At 50.2% G+C, this 23218-nt stretch overlaps 1 protein-coding gene across 4 annotated transcripts in view; it reads right to left on the bottom strand.

Annotated features, from left to right (window-relative positions):
• The window catches only part of EPB41L4B (erythrocyte membrane protein band 4.1 like 4B), a 112031-nt gene extending 96764 nt beyond the window's left edge, over window positions 1-15267 (bottom strand). For 3 of the 4 annotated variants that reach the window (XM_036330080.1, XM_036330082.1, XM_036330081.1), the window contains exon 1: window positions 14336-15267. In XM_036330080.1, coding sequence (XP_036185973.1) covers window positions 14336-14641 — 306 coding nt within the window. In that variant the 5' untranslated portion in view covers window positions 14642-15267. The remainder of the gene's footprint in view (window positions 1-14335) is intronic. The other variant, XM_036330083.1, reaches the window with a different exon arrangement.
• Between the last annotated feature and the right edge of the window lie 7951 nt (window positions 15268-23218).

Here is a 23218-nt window from a genome sequence, read left to right as displayed (position 1 = left end):
AGGTGGAACAACAAATCAATGCTTCTTTCTCTCCCTCCCTTCCTCTCTCTTTCAAATCAATCAATAAGTAAATAAAATCAAACAACCAAACTGCTTAAAAAAGGAAGAAAATGTCATAAACATCTTACATTTGCAGAATTTACAGAATCAATAGCCAAGCGAATACGGTACTAGTTGGGGCCGCCCTACTGCTGCTCCGCCTCTAGGTTCTCAATCTCACCACCCTGCCAGGCACAAAACATGGGAGTCACATCTTGGTTTCTCCATCAACCCCAGTCCTAAATCCAGCCCTAAACCCACTGGATTCCAAGTCTTCAAACTCCACTGGATCTGCCCTTCCCGTCCATGTCCAGCATCACCCTAGTTTAGACGCACAAGCAACTAAGAGCCTCTTAGCCTGACCATCCCCGTTTAATTGCCCCCCAGAGCCAAATTCCAAGCGGTCTTAGCCTCCCTTCCCATCTCCCCTGCGCCAGCATCCCATGAGCTGCAATCCATTTTCCAAACACACACCCACCCCCCTTGCCCTCAGTGAGGGTGGCCACTCTTTTCCTCCACCCAGAATGACAATCCTCCACCACTGAAGGTCACAACCAACCCAACAGTCACCCCCAACTCTGAAGCCAACCCCAGTGGAAATCCACAGCTACCTCCAAGGAGCCCCCACACAACTTCATTTGTCCAGTGTTGAATGGTACCCAAGTCATCCTGCCTGGTGTTATGGTTAAAATTGTTCACTCGCCTTTTTAAGGGGGTCAGGCGATGTGCAGTGCAATTTAAGAACACTCACACACCCCACCCCAAATGATCTTCTTTTAAGCATTTTTTTTTTTGACCAGGTCATATTCTTCACAAGACCTTACACATACTAGATCAGTGATGGCGAACCTATGACACGCGTGTCAGAGGCGACACAAGAACTCATTTTTTTGGTTGATTTTTCTTTGTTAAATGGCATTTAAATACATAAAATAAATATCAAAAATATAAGTCTTTGTTTTACTATGGTTGCAAATATTTAAAAATTTCTATATGTGACATGGCACCAGAGTTAAGTTAGGGTTTTTCAAAATGCTGACACGCCGAGCTCAAAAGGTTCGCCATCACTGTACTAGATGGTCCCTAATGTTTTTTTGTTATCGTTTTTAATAAATAAATGAAACAGCTGAAACAAAACAGGTCTCATCAGTGAACAGAATACTGGTAGCCATCCAGAAAGCTCATATATGTGGAAGAGCACATTCACTGAAGTGAGTTAATTAGATGAATGACATGTTGCAGTAATTCAAATACATACAATTCTTCTTTCCCTTTCAGAAGCCAGCACGGAGTTTTTGCATTTTGCTTCAGGAGTCTCTTTAATGAAGAGGAATTATCCACCACAGCTTTGAGAACAAAGCTAAATACTTCTGGATTTCAAAGCAAAAGAAGTGCTATGTAGAATACTGAGGTATTCTGAACAAATACTTCCGACCTTGGGTTCCCTGCTCTCCCATTAAAATAGCCCACATCTAGACGTCCTCTGCCCAGCTTTCACCCTCGAGGATCCCCCGGGATCTGCCACTGCCGGCTTGTGGGCATAAACTGGGCCAGTTCCAAGCCAGTCTGGACTCTGACCACCTACTGTCACTGCCATCTACTCAGCGCTGGTGCCACCCAATGCAGATTGCAATGACTGAGCAGGTGGCGTGGGCCCTGGGTCTCAGGCCCAGCAAACAGGAGCCATAAAAGCACTGCAGTCAGGGAAATGCTGCCAGAATGCGCTGCGGGTTAATAACTAACCCTTGTGAGCCTCTGGCTCACCTGGGCTTTTCTGGGAGAAGCCCAGGCCCATGCCCATTTCGTGGGCAGGTGACGGGGCAGGCAATGTTTCTTCTGGGCCACAACTCACTTTCAGAAGAAGTAAGGGAGTCTTGGAGAGGCAAAGAGGCTTGCTGAATGCCACTGGGCCACTGACAGCAGGAGCCTGGAGGGCTGCGTGCAGGAAACGGCTCTTAGGACACACTAATTACTGCTCATTTGCCACAGGTGAGCAGCAGCTGGCTGCATGGCCCAGCTGCGAGTGTCCCAAGGCAGACAGGAAAGGGCTGCCCATCCAGAATGAGGCTCCTTCAGGGATAAAAACCCAGTGGTTCCCGCTGCCCTACTGTCTGCCCCCGTCTCCCTTCTCTCTGAAGTGTTCATCGAATGTGAGTTCCCTGAAGTGTCTGCTGGCACCTCCAGCCGGGAAACATGGTAAGGCTCACTGGGGGCCTCCTGGAGAGTGCAGAGCAAGCATGTCAAACTCGCAGCCCGCGGGCCACATGCCCCGTTTATTTGGCCCTTGTTAGCCTTTGAGTTTGACATGCTTGGTGTAGAGTATGGTAGAGGAAGAACCCAAGGTCGAGGGAGACATTCCAAACCAGTGTCAACAAGCTGATGGAGAAACAGAAGGTGGACAGAGAAGAAGAAAATACACTCTTTCAACAAACCTACCGAAAACTTTCTACAGACGGAGTTTCAACCTTCTCAAAGACACAGCACCCGGTGGGAAACGAGGGCTCACTGGAGGCAGCCGAGCAAGGAACAGGAATCTTAGGGATTATTTCAAGCCTCGGTGCGTTTGCACATGCCAATCTGGCCACCAGGAAAGCTGTTCTCCCGCTGTTCTCTCTCTCTGAAATTTTCTAGGTCATCCATTTCCCCTTCCACCCCCCTGCACCTTGGGCCTTCCTTTGAGCTTATTTAAAATTCTCTACAGCACTTTTCACACCAGGTATAGTGCCTTAGCTCCACTCAAGTTTCTTGAAAATGAGGAACCTGTCATATTCCATGTGCCCTGTCTCAGATGCTTAAAACAAGACCAGTTCCCCATATGACTGCACTCACATGTGAGAGATAAAACTGAAACTCATGGACACTAACAGAGTGTGGTGGTTGCCTGAGGGATAGGGGGCGTGCAGGGGACCTAATGTATGGTGATGGAAGATGATGTGACTTTGGGTGGTGGGTACACAGTGCAATATACAGACAGTCCTTGGGTTACGTCAGACTTGACATACGTTGTTTTGTGGTTACATCGCCATCTCCCATTTATTTATTAAAAAAAAAAGTTCCATCATTTCGACGTATGTACATATGTGCTTTATGTCTTTTATTATTTATTTACCACAAGTAAAGGTCAGGAATTTTATCTTTCTTTTAAATTTCTTTTACTGTTTCACTTCATTCCTGCTGTGTATGTGCTCCATGTGAGTGACGTAGGTGCTTATGCAGGTGGGTTCTGACTTACGGCGAAATATGCGTTATGTCGCCGTAGAAAGGGATCTCTGATGTAACCCGAGGACCTATGTACAGATCTTGTAACACAGAAATCCACACCTGAGACCTATAGAATCCTATTAACCAATGTCACCCCAATAAACTTAAATAAAAAAAGGAAAGTAAGGCCAGTTCCCTATACCAACTGTAGAATTCAACACTATCAACCCTGCACTTGTGCACCAAGAGGTACCAGCAGCAATGGACTTTAGGTCATTCACAGCAAAAGTGAAGTCAAAACATTAATTCCGACTTAGTGAGGAAAAGCCTGAAAGCATATGGATCTGGAGACGTAAGAGAAGTGCCCTCCCTGGTTCCATTAAGGTTACTACCTCGGAAGAGGAAGGTGGGATGGGAGACGAGCTCACAGAGACCAGCTGAGAACGAGCTACACACAAGAGAAAAATACAACTCGACTAAAAAAAAAACAAACAGGCAAAAAACATAGACTGAGGCATTCCAGGAGGCAATACAGATGGTTCATAAGCATGCGCAGAGATACGCAACCCCATCAATAACTGGGGACAAGTGAAGACCGCAAGGAGTTCCCACAAACCCCCATCTGTTTGAAAAAAATAAAACAGAAAAGCTGCACAAAAACAAGGGATGGAGAAGAAGGGATGAGCAGACGTTTTGACATGCTGCTGGAACCCTGGGAAAAATTTTAAATGCTCTTCAAAGGCCTGTCCACCACCCTCCCACCATCCCACTCCCGGGTACACACCCACCCAGGAGAAACACTTGCTCGCATATGTGCACCAGCAGACCAATTCCAGAAGGTTCAAAGCAGCATTTTTCTAACAGTCCCAAACTGAAAACATCCCAAATATCAACCAACAGAGGATACTTTTAAATCGATCCCTGCAATGGAATAACTGCAGAGCAGAAAGAACCACAGCTACCTCCCTCAATGTGTCTGAATCTCACAACGCAGTGCTGAGTGAAAACTCCACTTACATGAAGTTCACAAACATGTAAAACTAACCATGTAGTGTTTGGGGAAACATACACATGCAGCAAACCAATACGAAAAGGACGGGATGAAAGACAATCTCGGGAAGTGGGAGGGAAGGGAAGGGAATGGGACCGGGAGGAGCACGGTGGGGGTTAACAGCATGTCATTGTTTTTAAGCTGGGTGGTGGGAACATGAATGTTCATTATATTAATTTTCTGTGCACTATTTGGTGTTATAGCCACTCTTTTGTATTTAAATTTCATCATGAAAACATTTAGAGAACGTGCTAGACAGAAGACTTGCTAACAACACTGAGAAACTCAGACGAAAATGTAAGGGGGGAAATTAAAACCAGATAACCTGGGAGGGAGATGAGCATGAAGCAGAACAGTCCCAGGGGAGGGATACCAGAATGGCAAGAGCAAAACCAGAAGGGAAGGACTGGGGACATCGAAGTCCCCAATGGCAGTGCCACTAATGAATGGGCAGGATTGAGTTAGGAAGGCCTGGACCAGCACAGAAATCTATATCTCAGATGAATGGATAAATAAAGTGTGTATATACATACACTGGAATACTATTCAGTCATAAAAAAAAGTCATGACATTCTGAAACGTGCTATAACATGGATGAATCCTGAAGACATTGTGCTAAGTGAAAGAGTCCAGTTGTAAATGCTTAGAAGTACTGCATGATTCCACTTATAGGATGTACCTGGAATAGTCCAGTTCATAGACACAGGAAGTAGAATGGTGGTTGCCAGGGGCTGGGGGGAGGGAGGAGTGGGGAGTTAGTGTTCAATGGGCACAGAGTTTCAGTTTGGGAAGATGAAAAAGTTCTGGAGATGGATAGTGGTGATGGCTGCCCAACAATACAAATATCCTTCATGGCACTGAACTGTACACATTAAAACAGTAAATTCTGTTACATTTTATCACAATTTTTAAAAATCCATAATTCGCATCAACCCATGAACCAGGAGGTCACGGTTTGATTCCTGGTCAGGGCCCATACCCGGTTGCAGGCTCCAACCCCAGTGTGGGGCGTGCAGGAGGCAGCTGATCAGTGGTTCTCTCTCATCCTTGATGTTTCTGTCTCTCTCCCTCTCCTCTCCCTTCCTCTCTCTGAAATCAATAATAATAAATAAAAAAGATCCATAATTCAGGACAGGTGCAGTTGAACAAGACAGCAGGTGGGATAAAGGAGAGGCACTGTCAGGCCTGCCTCGCCTGCCTGAGCACCCGTAAGGTAGATACGGACAACACTCAGATCCTGGGCCAGGTAGGCTGGAGACTCACAGAGCTGAGAGATGCTGACTCTGCAGGCACCTGCGGAACCAGGTCGTCCTCACCCTCCAGGCCTGCGGCATGGACAATCCCACCCCTGGGACCTGGGGACGCGGGGACCCTGGGCCCGAGCTCAGTGCTGGGAAGCATGGAAGCTCTGGATGATCCCACGGGGAGCCCAGGACCCTTGGGATATCACTTTCCAGTTCTTAATTTCAAAAAGGAAAGGCTGGGCACTCAGCCAGCTATGACTTTGGGGAAAAGAACCGGCAAAAATAAAAATGCTGAGAAACGGTAGGCAGAACCCAAATGCCAAGAGGCTGAAAGGCAGAGGACTTCAGGAAAGATGGGAAGGGGAAGGGGTATTATAGGAAACTGGGACCTGCAGAATCATAAAGGATCCTGACCTTCCTAGGGAGTTCCAAGGAGCACACAGGGCAAACAGGAGGGTTGGGTGTGCACGGCATGGGGTGGGGGAAAGAGCACTGGAAGATGAGTCAGGGAATCTAACGAGTTGAGTGGCCCAAGGCCACCTGTGAGACCATGCATACAGAGGATAATAATACCTTCCCAGACGGTGGCAATTAAGGGAAGTAACACAGACTCTGCCAGCCTTGGAGGTACAACTGGCAACAAGTAAGATACCAGGTGCTTTGCTATTGGCCCCAAGAGATAAGCAGAGATAAATATTAGTCATGCCTCACTCACACACACACACACACACACACAAACACACAGACTCCGGGATGAATCTAAATAAATCAGAATAAGCACAAAAGAGGGCAACAAACTGGTGAGAAGAGTGTCAGAAAGGCTGGGATGAGAGGGGGAATAAAAGAGCACATACCGTGCTTACACATGTATACAAAAGCACAAAGATTGAGGGAACAAAGTGAAACCAACCAGTTACTACGCAGCAAAATGGGAATCTATCAAATGCTTCTCGTTGGGGTGATTTTAACGTGGTTCTATTAAGCACTCTGAAAAACATGGCCCACTTCTGACCTCAGTGTTGAAGAATTATGGCCATCAGACCAGAATGTACTCTGGGCGAACCTACATTCTCAGGCTGGAGACCTTGGGTCCACTTTGGGGGGGGGGTTAAGGGGCAGGCTCAGCCCCACCCGCCTCTGACAGGAGGAGGATCCTCCCAGGCCACAGATCTCCAGCCAGACTGTGAGGCTTGAGGCCAGAGTACCTTTACTAGCCAGCATGTGACCTGGACAAGTTTCTTAACCTGTCTGCTAAACCCGATTCTCCTCTCTACAAATGAGGGTAACTATAGTAACCACCAAGAGAGGTTGTGAGATGATTCAACATGACAATCATTTAAACACTTAGCCCAGTACTTTGGTAGCTTCCTTGTTCAAGAAGCCGTGGCCATTACTGAATACTAGAGACACTCCTGTTCTTCAGTCTCCTCATTCACATCTGAAAACTCAGGGTCACAGCCAGGGCTCATTATGCACCCCCGCCCCCCGCCACCCACCCAAGGAGCCAGGGCCTTGGGAAGGGGGTTTTCTGGCTCCCATGCTCCGTGCATTTGCCCCTGCTGTTTCCTCTGCCCCAACAGCCCCACATGAGAGCATAGTGCAGTGGTGACCACCCAAATCCTATGTTCAGAACACAAACCCTCAGATGCAAGGCGACTTTGTGGCCATATCAACAGGACCTTTATCCTGCCAGAAAGCAGAGGTGATTTCGGGGAGGGGCTCCAAGGAAGGAGGGCTTGCGTCTCACCCAGCAGGGCAGCAGGGCACACAGCTAAGATGGCCAGTGAGGATGCCCAGTCCCAGCTAAGGGTCCTAGGGAACGTAAAGGAGTGAGAGGGCAAAGGGACACAGGGTCTACATATGGTTCCTATTCAATTGTGCTAAAGGGGGGAAAGGGATGTTCATCAACCCATATACACTCACCATTTGAAATGCATATTTATATCTAACAGCAGAAAGAAAAGGTACAGATGGATACACACCACAATTTTAACAGTGGTTATCTCTGATGCGATTTTAGGTGTTTTAACTTCTCTTGCTTCTCTACATTTCCTAATCCTTCTGCTTGAAACATGTTCTAGTGTGAAATGAAAGTGAGGGAGGAAAGTGCACGCCAACCTGAAAAAAACACAAGGAGGGGTCAGCAGCTGACCCTGCCCGCAGGCAGCTGCCAGGGCCCGAGGAGGAAACCGGAGTGCAGACGGACCAGGTGCCTGCGCAGAGCACACTCCATCCAGGCAGCGTGGCGGAGGCAGGCGGGGAGCCAGGCCTGGAGAGGACACATTGTGGGTGGAGGATTTCTGTGGTTATGCAGTGAATTTTCTTCTAAGTCCCTGTGCAAGAATTTAAGGGGAAGTTCTACTTGTCCCCGCCTGTTGCTATTTCAAAATTAAACAGACCCGTGCCTGCACCCACAGCGGTGTGCTAGAGACAGAATTCAGAGGGATTATGAGATTATGCACGTGAAAGTGCTTAGCAACTTACTATTTGTTCAGTTCTGGACCGGTGTAGGCTCATGTTCCTGGCACTGGGAGGTCGCATAGACCTCCCTCCCCTGCTCCCACCGCATATTAACACTGACTTTCCAGAAGTGTGGAACCAGAGTTAGAGTTAGATATTGTACCTATATCTCATTTGGGAAGGATGTTCACCATCCCCCCCGCCCCCCCGCAACCCTCCTTCTAAAACAAGGTATTTTTAAAAGCACACAAACTCATGACCCATATAGGTAGCCAAAGCTCCCTCCCCATGGTCTCATTCATGTTCTGGGCGGGGGATGTGGGGGTGGGGGTGCGGGGCGCATGCAGGTGCAGGTGGAGTAAGTACTGTTGGGCCACCTTGAGCCAACACCTTTGCCCACAAGGACAGGAAACAGCAAGCCACCCAGAAACCTGGATAAAACAAGGTGCCCAGAGTAGCCAGAACCTTGGAGGGCGGAATGAGGAGCTGTCTTCTCCTATTTCCTGGGGTGTTTTGTACGGTGCCCCATTTCTCCCCACAACTGAGATGAAGCTACCCTTGCCCTCCAAGCTAGACTCCGGCAGGCCTCTGCCCTCCCCCTCCCCCATACACTCAATTAACTCCACCTGCAAACTGCTCTGGCACTCTGCCCCTTGTCCTGGCCAGGCCCTCATCACCCCGCACCTGGGCTGTGGCAACAGCGTGAGTCAGTCCCTCCTCCAGCCCAGTCTCCACTCTGCAGTGGCCAAAAGGGGCTCCCTAGAGCTCAGGTGTGATAACTCGCAACCTCCAGCTCAACGATGGCCAATCCCCATGCCCAATGCCTGCAGCAGTTTTTAACGAATACTGGGGCTGCCCTCTGTTCTCACAGTTCTAGAGCCAGTGTTTTTCAAAGGGTGTGAAGGGACCACCCAGATCAGAATCACCCGGGATACTTGTTAAAAGTCCAGCTTTCTGAACTACAGAATCAGAAATTCTGCGAATTGTAAGCCAGAGGGAAAAAAATCCCAAATGAACTTCGAGTACACTGACGTCAGAGAAGTGCTGGAGTTTCCCACTGTTCGGGGAATGTGTCCTACTTGAAACTGCCAGTAACTACCCCGCTCCCTGCCTTGATCCTGTATTAGGACTAGGGCTCAGACTGCCTTCCCGCCATTGATCCTACACAAGACACCTGGGGTTCCCAAAGTAGCCCATTCCAACTCTTCACTGAGTAACTAAAGGTAAGTCACTTTATATTCACAGGCCTCAGTTTCCCCTCTACATAATGGGTGGGATATGTGCACCTAGGGTCCTTTCAATTCCAAAATAGACATTTGATCTTCATGTTGTATCATGTAGGCTTTGTTAGATCAGAAGTTCCAGTCTTCAAATCCTAAGAACCTGCATTTTTCTGTTGGAGGACAGGGGAGGGATTCTTTTGTCACCCAAAGTGAAAATTTTAAAACTGTCTCTCCTACTGCATCCAACTTCCAATATCCACTGAAGGAGAACCAAGTGATGTTTAAGCTTCCCGGCACAGTTGCTTTTTTTCTTTAATGTTCATTACTAGAAACATTTCCAAACCCTTCCCATGGGCCAAAGAGAAGGCACGAGACGTAAGATTACAACCTACCAGCAACCCTTCAGCACCCTGCCATTTACCGAGGTTGTTTGTATCCTTCTTGTCATATCATCTGCCCAACATCCCCATTTTAAAGACCAGAAAATCAAGGCTCAGAGAGCTTAAGTTGCCCGAGGCTGCCCACACAGCCTACAAGATTCAACCACGGCTCTGCAACCCTGAAACTCTCCATGTAACTCTCCATGTTTGCACTGCACCACAATGAGTCAACGTAGAGCTCCAGAGACAATGAAAGCAATCGCGCCAAATGCAATACTGGCCAACAAAGCCGTGCCCTCCAAGGCATAGTGGGAGTGCTAACCAGCCAACCACACATCCTAACAGCTTTCCACAGAGAGCTGCTGGGAGACTGTGCACGCAGGGGAGGGGGGAGACGGGGCTGAGCAACAGCCGCACGAGCAAAAGCGATGCCAGGGATTTAGTCAACAGAGAGCTAATATGAGTCAACAGTGGGTGCCGCTGCCAAGCACACGAATGGGATCTTCAGCTGCATGAATAGGAGGAAAGTGTCTATGGCAAGCTGAGGGAGTCCTGCCCTGCTGACCAGACCACACCTGACGGCTAGGCTAACGAAAGAGAGGCACCTTCCAAGGCAAGGTTTTCTGAAGAGGAATGGCTCCGGGTGGCACTCTGGTTGGTAGGGTGTGCCCAGGACTCCTAGGAAGCTGGTTTTTGAAGCTAACCTACGTTGGACTGCATGTCAGATGGATGTTTAAAAAATATCCTATAGCCCTAGCCTGTTTGGCTCAGTGGATAGAGCGTCAGCTTGCGGATTGAAGGGTCCCAGGTTTGATTCCAGCCAAGGACACGTACCTCAGTTGCAGGCTCCTCCCCAGCCCTGGCCCTGGTCAGAGCGCATGCAGGAGGCAACCAAATGATGTATTTCTCTCACATCGATATTTCTCTCTGTCTTTTCCTCTCTCTTCCACTCATCGTAAAAATCAATGGAAAACTATCCTAGGGTGAGGAATATATATATATATATATATATATACTGAGTGGCCAGATTATTATGACCACTCCATCAGTACTTCGTTGTGCCACCTTTTGCCTTTAATACTGCGGCGATTCTTCTTGGCGTTGACTCCACAAGATGTTGAAAGGTGATGCATGGAATCTGACACCATGCCTGATAAATAGAACTGTCCAGTTCTGTGAGATTTGATGGTTGTAGAACCAGCTGCCTGATGGCTCTTTTAACTTCATCCCACAAATGCTCAATTGGATTGAGATCTGGTGATTGTGGGGGCCACCTAAGCAAGGTAAAGTCTCCCTCATGTTCTTGAAACCACTCCTGCACAATACGAGCACCGTGGCATGGCGCATTGTCTTGTTGGAAGAAGCCATCTCCATTGGGATACGCCATCAACATGATAGGATGAACTTGATCAGCAACGATACTTAGGTATGTTGTGCTATTCAGACGTTTATAATGATCTGGCCCTTTAGCAACTTCAGCGCGAAATTATAGCTAATTTGCCTACAAACGTCAGGTGGTCAATAATCTGGCCACTCAGTGTCTGTGTGTGTATACACACACACACAAACATATATATATATATATATATATATATATATATATATATATATATATATATGTATATGTATATATATCCTTTAATTCACATTTTATCAAGCACTGAGAAACCAGCAACTATCCACAGCAAAGGTTAAGAACTCACGGGTGTGCTAGGGGCCACAGCCCACCACCAGACAAGGGAGTTCCAGGCCTCTTCAGAAGAGGATCGCTGGAGAAGACAATTACAGTTGCTTCTTGCCTTATTACACACAACAATTGGGCTGTGGCTTGGCCAAGAAGTTAACCTGACATACTAAAAATGGTATTCTAAAAATGCACAAGGGATACTGGGTTGGAGATGCTATCATCTTAAGTGTCAAAGTCTCCACGAAGTCTTCCCAATTCCCCCAGGCTGTCCATCCCCAGCACCCTGTCTGGGTGAGCCTGTCATATCACCTAGCATCACGTAGGATAAAAAGACGTGTTTCCCAAGAGCCCCAAGGCCACCCCTCATTCACCTTTCCGTCCACAGCTCAGCGCTTGGCACATTGGAGACACCCACTAAATGTTGACTGAACTGAAAACTGAGGTGCCCTGACACAGTCACACTGAGGTTGGTGCTGAATTCGAGGCAATTTCGGAACACAAGTGTCCGGACCAGGGCTAAAAAAAATGGCTTGTGCCAATGCATAACCACTTTTAACACGCTTAACAAAGACGTTCTAGAAGCTAACACCACCAGAGGGTTTTAATTACAAAGGAGCCATAGCTTGGCAAGTACCGGTGGAAGTGGCTGGAGACAGAAAATCCAGCTTACGGGTATGGTGGTCAAAGGTAAATCCTATCTGTGCGCCAGGCAGCATGCAACACCAGAGCCCAGGAAGCGGTAAAAATCCAGGGATGCAGAAGAGAATAATGGGGCCAAATGCCAAAAACAACAGCATAAAAAAGCTTGGTGGAAAGGGTCTGAGGAAGGAGCACCTGTGCTACAAGTTCACGGGGAGCTGGCTGCCGGGTGCTAACCACGCAACTCCGAGGATGAATTACAAGAACTAAAACTCTGATCTGGGAAGACTAGCGTAGGAGACTGTGATGCGGTTCTGATATGCAATAAATCTTTAAGTCGGTGAGCCATGCTCACTGGTGATTTTTCTTCATCTTTCCTGCACTCCAGCTGCCTCACATGACAAAAGCCAGCATTTTCTTTTTATTTGCGTTTGGACAGCGAGTGTGTGTGTGTGTGTGTGTGCGTGTAAATAAAATTTGGGGTTCACTAAATCACATCCTAAAGCATCGCAACATCTGCCATCATAAGAAACCCTGGCGAGTGATTCTGTCAAACAGCCTTTTATAAAGTGAAGAAAGCTTTTAGGGTGCAAACTCCCCCCCCAACCCCCACCCCAAGAGCTCCACCAGGTGTAGTAAGTCAGCATTCCTGCCCCGACCTGTTCAGGTTTATTCACCACGAATGCACTTTACTCAGTTGGCATTATTCACTCCAGAAACACCACTTAAGCCTGTCGCACAGACCTGACAGAAGCAATACATTTTACAAACCGACCATCCCCAGGGAAGTTCCCAAGGAGAACATCCCTCTCCCAGATCAGAGATGCAAAATGCGCCACATCCTCTCCACACACAAGCTGCCCACTCCAGAGGCAGCCTGCCCCCCTCTGCACTCCTTCCGGCTGGTCAGGCCTCCTCCCCCAGCTAAATAAAAACCAAGGAGCCTCAATCCTGGGCGGCAGCAACATTTTAATGCTATTTTAGACAACAGCTCTAAAGCACCGGAATGTTGGCTCCTTTTCCATGAATAAAACAAAACAAAACCCAAAAGGGTATTATCATAACAAAATGATATTCTATGGAGAGCACTGTGAGCCATAAAAAATAAAACTGCCATAAATTGAAACTGTCTCAAAATTAAACCTACAGAGGGAAGCATTAAACCCCAAGCCAGGCAGGCTCTGATATTCCCATCTAAAACCCTTACATGTTCCTAGTTCTCGGGTGAAGTCCAACGAATTTCTCCCACCCGGAAAGGCCTAAATGCTTTTTTTTTTGGAAGTCCGGGAACGTTCTTTTTCTCCCTTGAAACCTTCGAGATGGTCTGTAATATTCATCTAAAGCCCAATCACTGCCCTGTCCTCAGTCACACCCAAAGATCCCCAAAGGCACCATCTGCCGCAGCGCAGGGTGCACAGTAGGCGCCCCTTTAATGTGCAGATTTGATTTGATCAGATCTGGCCCCTGGGCTAGAAAGACGCGTTGGTAGCTGGACGCCCGGGTGGGGGAGGATAGCAGCGCCGGCCTAGCTCCCTTCTGGAGGGAGGCGGGGTGCAACCACCTGTGGGCGGGTGGCCGGGGACTCAGGCCCGGGCGCCGCGGCCACCCGCCGGTGCGTCGGCGGCCCCACGCACGGAGACCCGGGTGAAGTCCGGCGCGCCAGACTCCGTGGGCGCCCCGGGGCCGACTCCCGGCGCCCCAGCACGGGCTGCGCCAGCTCAAAGTTGGCCGGGTCCGAGAGAGTGGGTTCTAGCGTTGGCTCCCAAGTCGCCCACCCCCTGCGAGTATGCGAGCCTGAAGGGGCTCCTGGGGAGGCTGGGGTCGGGTGGGGTGGGGTGGGGTGGAACACGGAGAGGGGATCAGGAGAGCGCAGAAATGGTCCCCCGACTCCCTCCCAAATTTGGCACCTGCCGGGCAGCAAGCATGAGAGCTTCTCCCTGCCCGTTCACTAAGGCCTGGTGGCGACTTTGGGAGGTGGGGGGCAAGCGGGCCACCCCGGGGCAGCACCGCATCACTTTGACATTTCCTAACCAATAGTCCAGGCCCGGCTGGAATCTGGGGGGCGGAGGGGAACACCTGTCACCCGCGCCAGGGGGCGGGGACTGGGGACTCGGGGAGTGGGTGCGCTGGGGAGGGGGATGAGGCCCAAAGGCCTCGGTGGGAGCCAGAGAAGGTGTAACCCAGCCAGGCAATGTGCCAAGGAGGGGGCGCGGGCCAGGGATGGGGCCCCCTAAGACTGGGACGGGGTGGCTCCCGAGGGAACCAGGGTTAAGGAGTACTCTCAGGAGAAGGGGGAGGGGATCCCCGGAAAGGTGCAAGGGGAGCGCTCCAGAGAGAAAAACAGGAGGAGGGGGGCTGCCCCAAGGGGCGCGGGGTGCCAGTGCCCAGACGAGTTGCGTCCCGTCACTCACCGGCAGATCCACGCTCACTTCGGTCCCGTCCAGCAAGAAGACGCGGCAGTAGAGGGTGGCCTTGGCGGCGCCGGCGGCGGAGATGTGCACGGCCGCGCCGCCCGTGAGCAGGGGTCCTCCGCCGGCCGGGAACACGCTGCCCCCGGGCGCGGCGGGCAGCGGCGAGGAGGCGGCGGCGGCGGCCGGGCCCCCCCGCGGCCCCCCGTCGCGCTCGTCCCCCAGCCCGGCGGCCCCGCGCCCTGCCGCGCCCCGCGCGTAGAGCTGCATGGAGCGGCGGCCAAAGGTCCGGCGTAGGAACCGCAGCATCCTGGCTGGGGGCGCCCCCTGCCTCCGCCCCTTGCGCCGCCGCCGCCGCGCCGCCGCCCGGGAGCACCCCGCGACGCCGTCAGCGCCCGCGGCTGCCGGCGCCTCCTCCCGCGGGCTGCGGCCCTGGGCACGCTCCCGGGGAGGCCGAGGCCGCGCTCCGGCTGCCTGCGGGGCGCGCGGGCCGGGCCAGCGCCGACTGCGAGCGGCCGCGGGCGGGAGGGCGCGCTGGGGGCGGCCCCGTAGCCGTCCCGCCGCTGTCGCCGCGGACTCTCCGGGCCGGCGGCCCGCGCTCACGGCGGAGGGGCCGCTCCCGACGGCCGGCCGCGGGGGCCCGGGGCTGCGGGGGGCGTGGGGCGTGGGGCGGGCTGCGGGTGCTCCCGCGCCGCGCGTCGGCCAAGGGCCAGCCGGAGCAGGGCGCCTGCGTGCTCCCGGCGCGCTCACTCCCCCTCGCCGTGCCGCGCCCGGGGCCGGAGGAGGCCCCGCTGAGCGCCCGCTCCCCAGGCGCCTTTTCCTGCGCCCGCAGCCCCCGCCTCCCACCTGGGAGGCTGCACCTCCGGCTCCCACCGCCGCCGCCGGGACTGCAGCACACCCTCCTCCCTCGGGGCTGCGCCCGGTAATCGCAAACCGAGTCTCTGCTGCCCCCTGCCGGCCCGAGGGTCCCCTGCTGCTGTAGGTGTGCTCACGTGTGTACACGTAGGTGAGCACACACGTGTTTCCGGCGCCCCGAGCCCTGGAGACGCCTGAGAGTCTCCCCTTGCGTGGCTAGGAAAACTGGGCTGTATGCCCACCGGAAGCCTAGCCCCGAGGCCTGAGAGAATAGCATTAAGGGGAGGCCCTCCTGACCCTCAGTTTCCCCTCTGGAGAAGGAGAGGGGTGGACCATGTAATCTACAAGATCCCTGCTGCTTGATTAAGTTCGGTCATTTTAAGATCTCAGAGCTGTTAGGCGCCCTTCAGCCACTGCAGTCCAATGGGCTCATTCCAAATAAGGAAACTGAGGCTGGGCAAGGAGAGGGAGTACTTCTGCAACTTACTACACAGAGAAACTCCTTTCCCCAAGGAACTCGTGTCCAGTATTGACTCAGAGGCCTTCACAAAATAGCCATAACCCAGAAGGCTAGTAAAGGCTGAACAAATTACTGGGAAGCAAAGTAGAACTGAGGCTCGAGAAAGAATAGTATAGGACTCGCTAGGAATATCAGAGGTGCCCCTCAGGTGTACAAGTCCAAGGCCTGCTGCAGGGAGAAGGGTTTGTCCTGTGTTGCTGGAAGGAACGTAGAAGAGGAAGCTGAAAGGAGGTCAGGCCTCTTGAGATGAAAAACACTACTTTTTTTGTGCCTGACACTGTGCTAAACCCTTTCCATTCACCATCTCACTTAATCCTCAGGACAGCCTGGTTCAATAGACGATTTGATCCCGACTGGACAAAGGAGGAAATCGAAGCTTAGAGAGCTTAAAAGCCTTGCTCCAGATTCCGTGGTTAACAGGGACTCCTGTGCAGGGCTTCAAAGCTGTTGCTCCTAGCTACTGCCAGGCTGAGGCATGTGGCCTGATGGGCAAGCGATGAAGGTTTCTAAGAGGCCTGGTCAGGGGCAGTGGCCACAGCAAAAGAGTCAGAGAAAGAGGGAGGGGTGAATTCCCCTCCCCCCAAAAAAAGATATTTATTGAGGATCAGGTACTGTCTTAGGTGATTTCATGGATGATATTTTCATTAATCCTCACTCCAACCCTTCTAGGTAGTTCTATTTATCCCTATTGATTTAGGTGTGGCTTGGAGCTTAGACAAGTAATATCCTTGCCGGAGGTCTCAGAGCTCCTGAATGGCAGCAGCCAGTATCCTCACTTGTTGCTTAGTGTTCCCTTTATGACTCTACAGGAGTCTAATGTGTGATAGTTAACTCTGAGCGGGCATCTCCAATCAGCCGGCAGATACCCACTCTGCTCCCCTCCCCATAAGACTTGACACGATAGAATACCATCTGTATTCTATTCAGAGGAAGCCCAACATGCTTCCTGGGTCTCAGGATAACCCATGTCCTACTACATAGCCCAAGGGTGCTCTGGTAGAGTGAATAAAGATGTCCACATCTCAATCCCCAGAACCTGACATAGCAAAAGGAACGTGATGAAATTAAGAGGGTTGAGGCAGGGAGAGTTACCCTGGATTATCTGGGTGGGCCCAGTATAATCACAAGGGCCCTAACAAGTGGGAGGCAGAAGGGTCAGAGTAAGAGGTGATGCGACAATGGCAGTAGGAGTCAGAGCAATGCATCCAGGAACCAAGAAATGGGGGCAGCTCCTAGAAGTTGGGAAAGATAAGGAACAGATTATCTTATCCCCCTAGATATTCCAGAAGGAACACAGCCCAAGGACAGAGCGTTTTCTTCTCATTATTATGTCCTCACCCAGCACCTGGCATGCTGTCTGGTAAGTACACATTTAGTAAATGCTTGCTGAATGAATGCAGGGTCTCATTTCAATGTGCTAATGGCTCAGTGGGGTAGGGCTTGTTGTTGCCTTTTAGAGATGGGGAAAATGAAGATCGGAGTGGAGCCAGCACTCAAACCCTGTCTCCCGATGCCAGATCCCATGTGCTCTGAACAGCATCACATCATCAGGAATCACCTGGGGATGCCAGATTGCTTTAGTTTTACCTGTACCTCCTCTGTGTCAGACACTGTCACCTAATTGATATCATTTAGTCCTCATCACCATGTTGATTTAAGCACTCTTTTCTCCACCACACTGAGGAGAAACAGAGAGTCAGGCCTTCCTTTTTTTAAAAAAAATGTTTTTATTGATTTTAGAAAGGAAAAGAGAAGGTGAGAGACATTGATAAGAGAGAGAAACACGGATCCTCCTGCAGGCTCCCTACTGGGATCAAGCCCAAAACCCAGGCCTGTGCCCTGACCCAGAAGCGAACTGGTGACTTCTCAGTGAAAGGAACAACACTCAACTGAGTCACACAGGCCAGGCTCAGGCCTTCCTTTGATTAAATTTCATGTCACCCAGATTCAATCCCAGAATTTCAGATTTGATGAGCAAGTTCACATGTTGTCTGCTCACAGTGTTATGTACTTTCATCTTTGCCTTTTTGACCTAAAAGTCCCTAACCCTGTTACCTGAGCTCTATAACCAGCCCTCCGAATTTTTGATTTGCCAGTTCTCAGACCTCCCTGCTCAGTATCAGTGGGCTAGGAGTTCACACATACCTGTGAATACATCACTCTTTTGTGCGCCTTTTGGTCCACAAACTGTAGTTCAGAATCCCCAGTATTTCACCTGTGTTTTTGTCTTGAACCATCCTGGGCCGAAGTTCTCAAGAAACAGTCTACATTAAATGCCAGGTCTTTTCCTTGGTCAGAAATACGAGCTTGACTTCCTCAACTTCACAAGCAATAGTTGGAATTATATCCTTAAAGTCACCTCTTGCCTTCTCCTCGGCTACCACTTCTTTCCCCACCTCCTCAGGTCCCTGGGAACTTTCCACCATGCCTCCCATCACAACTCCAGCGCTTTGTGTCATCAGAAAACCTTGGGGAGAGTTCCTTATGCACTCCTTCCTCCAGAGTAAGGTAGTTTTACATGTTAATTAAACAGCCCCTTGCTGTCTCTAAGGAACTCCTTTCAGAAGTGTGCCATTTATCCCGAACCTTTGTTTCCTGGCTCATTTCCTAGACTCAATAAAAGTGTGCCCTCATTCTGACTCCTTTTCTTTTCCCTTAGAACAACATTACACTTTAATGTATGTTCCTGTTTACTCCCCTGTGAATTGTTCTTCCCAGAAACATTTATTGAGACCTTACTATGTGCCACAAAGCCTTTCCTACACTTCCAATAAACATAAGCTTCTGGGAGCAGGCAAAAATGGGTGAAGGGGATCAACTGTACGGTGATGGATGATAATTAGACTTACAGTGATGAACATTATGTAGTGTATATAAATATCTATACTAATAAAAGGGTAATATGCTAATTAGACCAGATTGACTGGACATCTTCCAGACATCTGACTTCCTTCCAGACAAAGCCATGGTGGTGGGGGCCGAGGCAGAGGCCGTTAGGTGCAATCAGACCAGTGTGGGGGAGCAAGCAGTTAGGGGGTGATCAGGCCGGCAGGGGAGGGCAGTTGGGAGCTATCAGGCAGGTAGGGGAGGGCAGTTGGGGATGATCAGGCTGGCAGGGGAGGACAGTAAGGCAGTGATCAGGCCTGCTGGGGAGGGCAGTTAGGCGGCGATTAGGCCCGCAGGCAGAGGCTGTTAGGGGCAATCAGGCAGGCAGGCAGAGGCAGTTAGGAGCCACCAGCAGTGGGACATCCCCCAAGGAGTCCCAGTTTGGAGAGGGTGCAGGCCAGGCTAAGGGACACCTCCCCGCCCCCCCCCCCCAACACACATGAATTTCGTGCACCGGGCCTCTAGTTGAATTATAATGTACACCTAAAGTATATATAATGTTGTATACCAATTTTACCACAATAGGAAAAACATGTTGATTAAACCTTTCTGCTATTGTTTCACAATAACTATTACTAGTTAGAGACTGTGTAGAGCTGTCTGCCAGCCTAGCATCCACTTTCCCTTCTTTGGGTTACAGAGTTTGGGTTACTATGCAGGACTACTTCACCACCACTCAGAACCCTAGTGGTTGCCCTGGCTGGTGGGGCTCAGTTGGTTGAGCATCATCCCATGCACCAGGAAACTGCTAGTTCAATCCCAGTCAAGGGCACATGCCCGTGTTTCGGGCTCAATCCTGGGTAGGGGGCATGCAGGAGGTAGCTGATCCATGTTTCTCTCTTATCAATGTTTCTCTCTCTTCCTTTCCCTTGCTGTCTCTCTAAAAGTCAATAAACTATTCTTTAAAAAGAAAGAGAAAGAAAAAAAAGAACCCTAATGCTCTAGGTCAGTGATGGCAAACCTATGACATGCGTGTCAGAGGTGACACGCGAACTCATTTTTTTGGTTGATTTTTCTTTGTTAAATGGCATTTAAATATGTAAAATAAATATCAGAAATATAAATCTTTGTTTTACTATGGTTGCAAATATAAAAAAATTTCTATATGTGACACAGCACCAGAGTTAAGTTAGGGTTTTTCAAAATGCTGACACGCCAAGCTCAAAAGGTTCGCCATCACTACTCTAGGTGAAGCTGTCCACCAGTGTTTCAGGTGCGGCACATGATCAGGCTTGGTTAATCAGAGCCTTGCATTTCCCAGATACCGGTTGCTGGCTCAAGAATGGGCAGTACCTCATGTCAGGCCAATGCAACTCTTGCAGAAACTATTGGGAACCAACAGTATTAAGCCTGGAGCTCCTTGCTGCAGGCCTACCTTGTCTCAACCTGGAGAAAGTCCTAGGATGACAGCAACACAGAGAGAAGCAGAGGCAAGCCTTAGACATAACTTTCTGATGACAACTTCATTTTGACTACGTGGATCCAGCCGTGCCTGAAGCTACTCCCTGGAATTTACAATTTAAGGAGTGAATCAGTTTAGAACGGAGATTTTCCAGGTCTCTTTACTGAGCACAGAGCATAAGCATTGTTTTGAATAGGCACTCATTTTTTTTTCATGGTTTAAAGGATTTATTTTCAAGTAAATAATTAGCAAAGCAATGCTCATCATCAAATTGTACAGAAATAAATGGAGAGATAATAAGTCCTCTAAACTTGTAGATCCAGAAGTGGCAATAATAGAAGGACATTTTGGTGACTACAACTGAGTCCCGAATTCAAATTTTTAGCCAATCTTTCCCTCCTGCTCCAGGTCATATTTCTGACTTCCTCCTCTGCACCTACTCTCTAGATCTCCGTTCCAAACATTTACTCTCCAGCCCTCTGCCTCGACTCAAGAGATCAATATCTGGAAACAGGAGTGCCCCCCACTTTCCTGATGCCAGCCCTGGCATGGGTTTCCTACCTGAGGACTCATTTCTTCCCTGAAGGATGTGCATTCACGTTGGAGAAACACATGTGAGTCTGATGCGATTGCCCGCCTAACATTTATACTGGAGATGCGCACAGAGAGTGGAAGGGGACATTTTTATAGGGCCTGCCCCCTGCTGCCTCCCTACCTCCTCTCTGACAACACCTCCTCTCCCAGCCATTCCTAAGGAGCTTTTCTGTCTCTTACTCTCTCTGAGCCAACTGCTTACCTTTTATTCTTTTCTATCCACTGGTCTACAGTCAGTGCTGTCCAATGGAACTTTCTGGAATGATTGGAAACATTCTATATCTGGGCTACCTAATATGGCAGCCACTAGCCACAGGTGACTATTGAGCACTTTAGTGCAACTATAAAGGACCAAATATTTAATTTTAGTTATTTTAATATCTGCCTATGTTTAGAGATCACTACTGGACAACACAGGACTAGACATCACCCCCATTACCTATAGCTGGCTTCATGTCCCTAGTCCTTGCCCCACACCTATTGGGCAGGACTAGTCCCTTTTGCTCTGTCCCCAAACTGCCGACATTCACTTTCCCATGTCCAGCCAAGTCACAAGGTATGACAGCTCTGATCCTATTTGCCATCAAATCGAAAACCCGTCTTCTGCCAAGTTGGTCAAAACCAAGGTAAGCTGTTCCTTCGGGTAAAGCCCTTAGCGGCTGGGCTGCTGCTGGTGGTGGAATGTGCTTTTGAAAACCTGCCATAACTCAGAGCGGAAGCACATTCCAAGGTGAGGGTCCCGTGACTCACCTGGGTTAACATTGCAAAGCCAAGGCGCTCAGACCCAGACACACCTCCTTCTCTGATGTAGACTTCAAGTCCTAGTTCTAGCCCAGGAAAGTGAGAAGACAGAGAAGGCAGTGGGTAGAGTCAGATGCTTGCCATGAAGGTTTTGAAAGAAGGTGGTCTGGGAGGGGCCTCAAGTGTGGGCTCACTGGGGAGGAGCTAGTGGCTGTGTCGCTCTTAAAGAGAGTACAGTGACTACATGGGGTTAAGAGAAAATGCAGGCAGGGAAATGAAGATGGTAGATCCGGACCACTTATCCTGAAAGCTTAGCATCAAAGAAAGGCAGTGAGTTATCAAAGCAAGAGCATGGGACTTCTGCTGAATTCTAGTCTGAGTCTTACTCTTCTCAACTTTAAAATGGGTGAGTACTATAACCTCAAAACTTTGCTATGACAGTGATATGACATAACAGGTAATTGATACAAACAAGCAAACAAAAAAAAGGAGCAAAGCTTTATAAACTGCAAAATCGTGTAAAAGTATAAGGCTGGAAGAAGGATGGGACCAGGCAGAAGCTAGAAGGGCAAGGGGACCAAGCAAAGGTTTGAGGGACATGGTTCTTATTTTAATAGTGGGGGGCGGGCAATCTAAATGCAGAGGGGAAACAAAGGAAGAAGCCTGTGGAGAGGGATGAGGGGGCATCAGGGAGCTACCAGAGAGAGTATTTGGGTGGGGGAAGGAGTAAATGGCGTTTTCTGAAGCTGGAGGGAAGGCTGGGCAGAGAGCAGCGGGGTGGAGCTGAGAACGGACAAATGCTTCTCAGAGGCACCTGCTCCTCATTCCCCAGGGAACAATAGAAAGGATAACACTGCTCGATGCTGTGCGGAGGTTGCTGGTTTATGAAGAGCCGCCACAGACATGACCACATGTAATTACCCTGCTGACAGCCCTGCTGGGAGGCGGCGTAGCCCAGGTCACAGCTGAAAAAACTGGGGCTCGCAGGAGCTGTGGGACTTGCCCCAGGTGACATGGCTGGCAAGCAGCAGCGCAGGCCAGGATGGGAACCCGTGCATCGTGGCTCCTTGGCTGGGCCTCCTTCCCTCCCTCGGCACCCTCTCCACACTGAAACCCGGCCCTTCCCTGCAGCCACGCCAGCTCCCACCCGCCCTGACTCACTGGGAGGGGCCCTTGTTCTTCTTTTCTCCCCAGAGCCAGTTTCTGACCTTCCAGACTCCACCCTCTCTTTCATCCCTTCATCTCCCTCTCCCCTAGCCCCTGTCTCCCTTTTGATTACGCTGTTAGAAATAAAGGCAGGGGTTTTAATGATATTAAGATGGGAGCCACTGGAGACCTGCTCTGCCCTAACACCCCGCCTTCCCCGTCCCCCGTCCCCACCCCCCCTGCCACCCAGAGATTCCCAAGGGAACAGGCACCAAGGGCAAATGGTAGGAGATACAAGCTGTGCTTTGTTGTTGCCAGGCCTGCCTGGCAGCCAGAGCTCTGGGCTGAGGGCGGGCTAGAGCCCAGGGCCTGCCTGAAGGCCTCAGGGCCTTTCCCCTCCCTAAGCTCTCCTTTGTCTGGGGGATGGTTCTTCCTTCTGGTCAGTAGCTGACTAGAGAAGCAAAGGCAAGTATGCTGTGTAGGTGTGGGTGAAAGCAAGAATCACATTCTTGTGTGCCATTTTTTTTCATGCTCCATGACCCCACGCACAAGTAAACTTGACCTAACCGTCGCCCTGGAGTCTGGCCGATCAGATTAGTAGTCCATCTTAAGGCGAAGAGCAGAAAGAAGGCAAGGAGACTTTCCTGGTGGGGGCAGGGCCTTCCTCGGACAATGGCAGTCAACGCTAGAAATTTCCAGAACCTCCTTCTCTCTCATCCTTCCAGCCCCAACTGGTCCACAG

Source organism: Myotis myotis, unplaced genomic scaffold (genome assembly GCF_014108235.1).
Source record: "Myotis myotis isolate mMyoMyo1 unplaced genomic scaffold, mMyoMyo1.p scaffold_m19_p_12, whole genome shotgun sequence".
Taxonomy (NCBI): domain Eukaryota; kingdom Metazoa; phylum Chordata; class Mammalia; order Chiroptera; family Vespertilionidae; genus Myotis; species Myotis myotis.
Note: the sequence above shows the minus strand (reverse complement) of the source record. Positions and strands in the feature narration are given on the sequence as shown.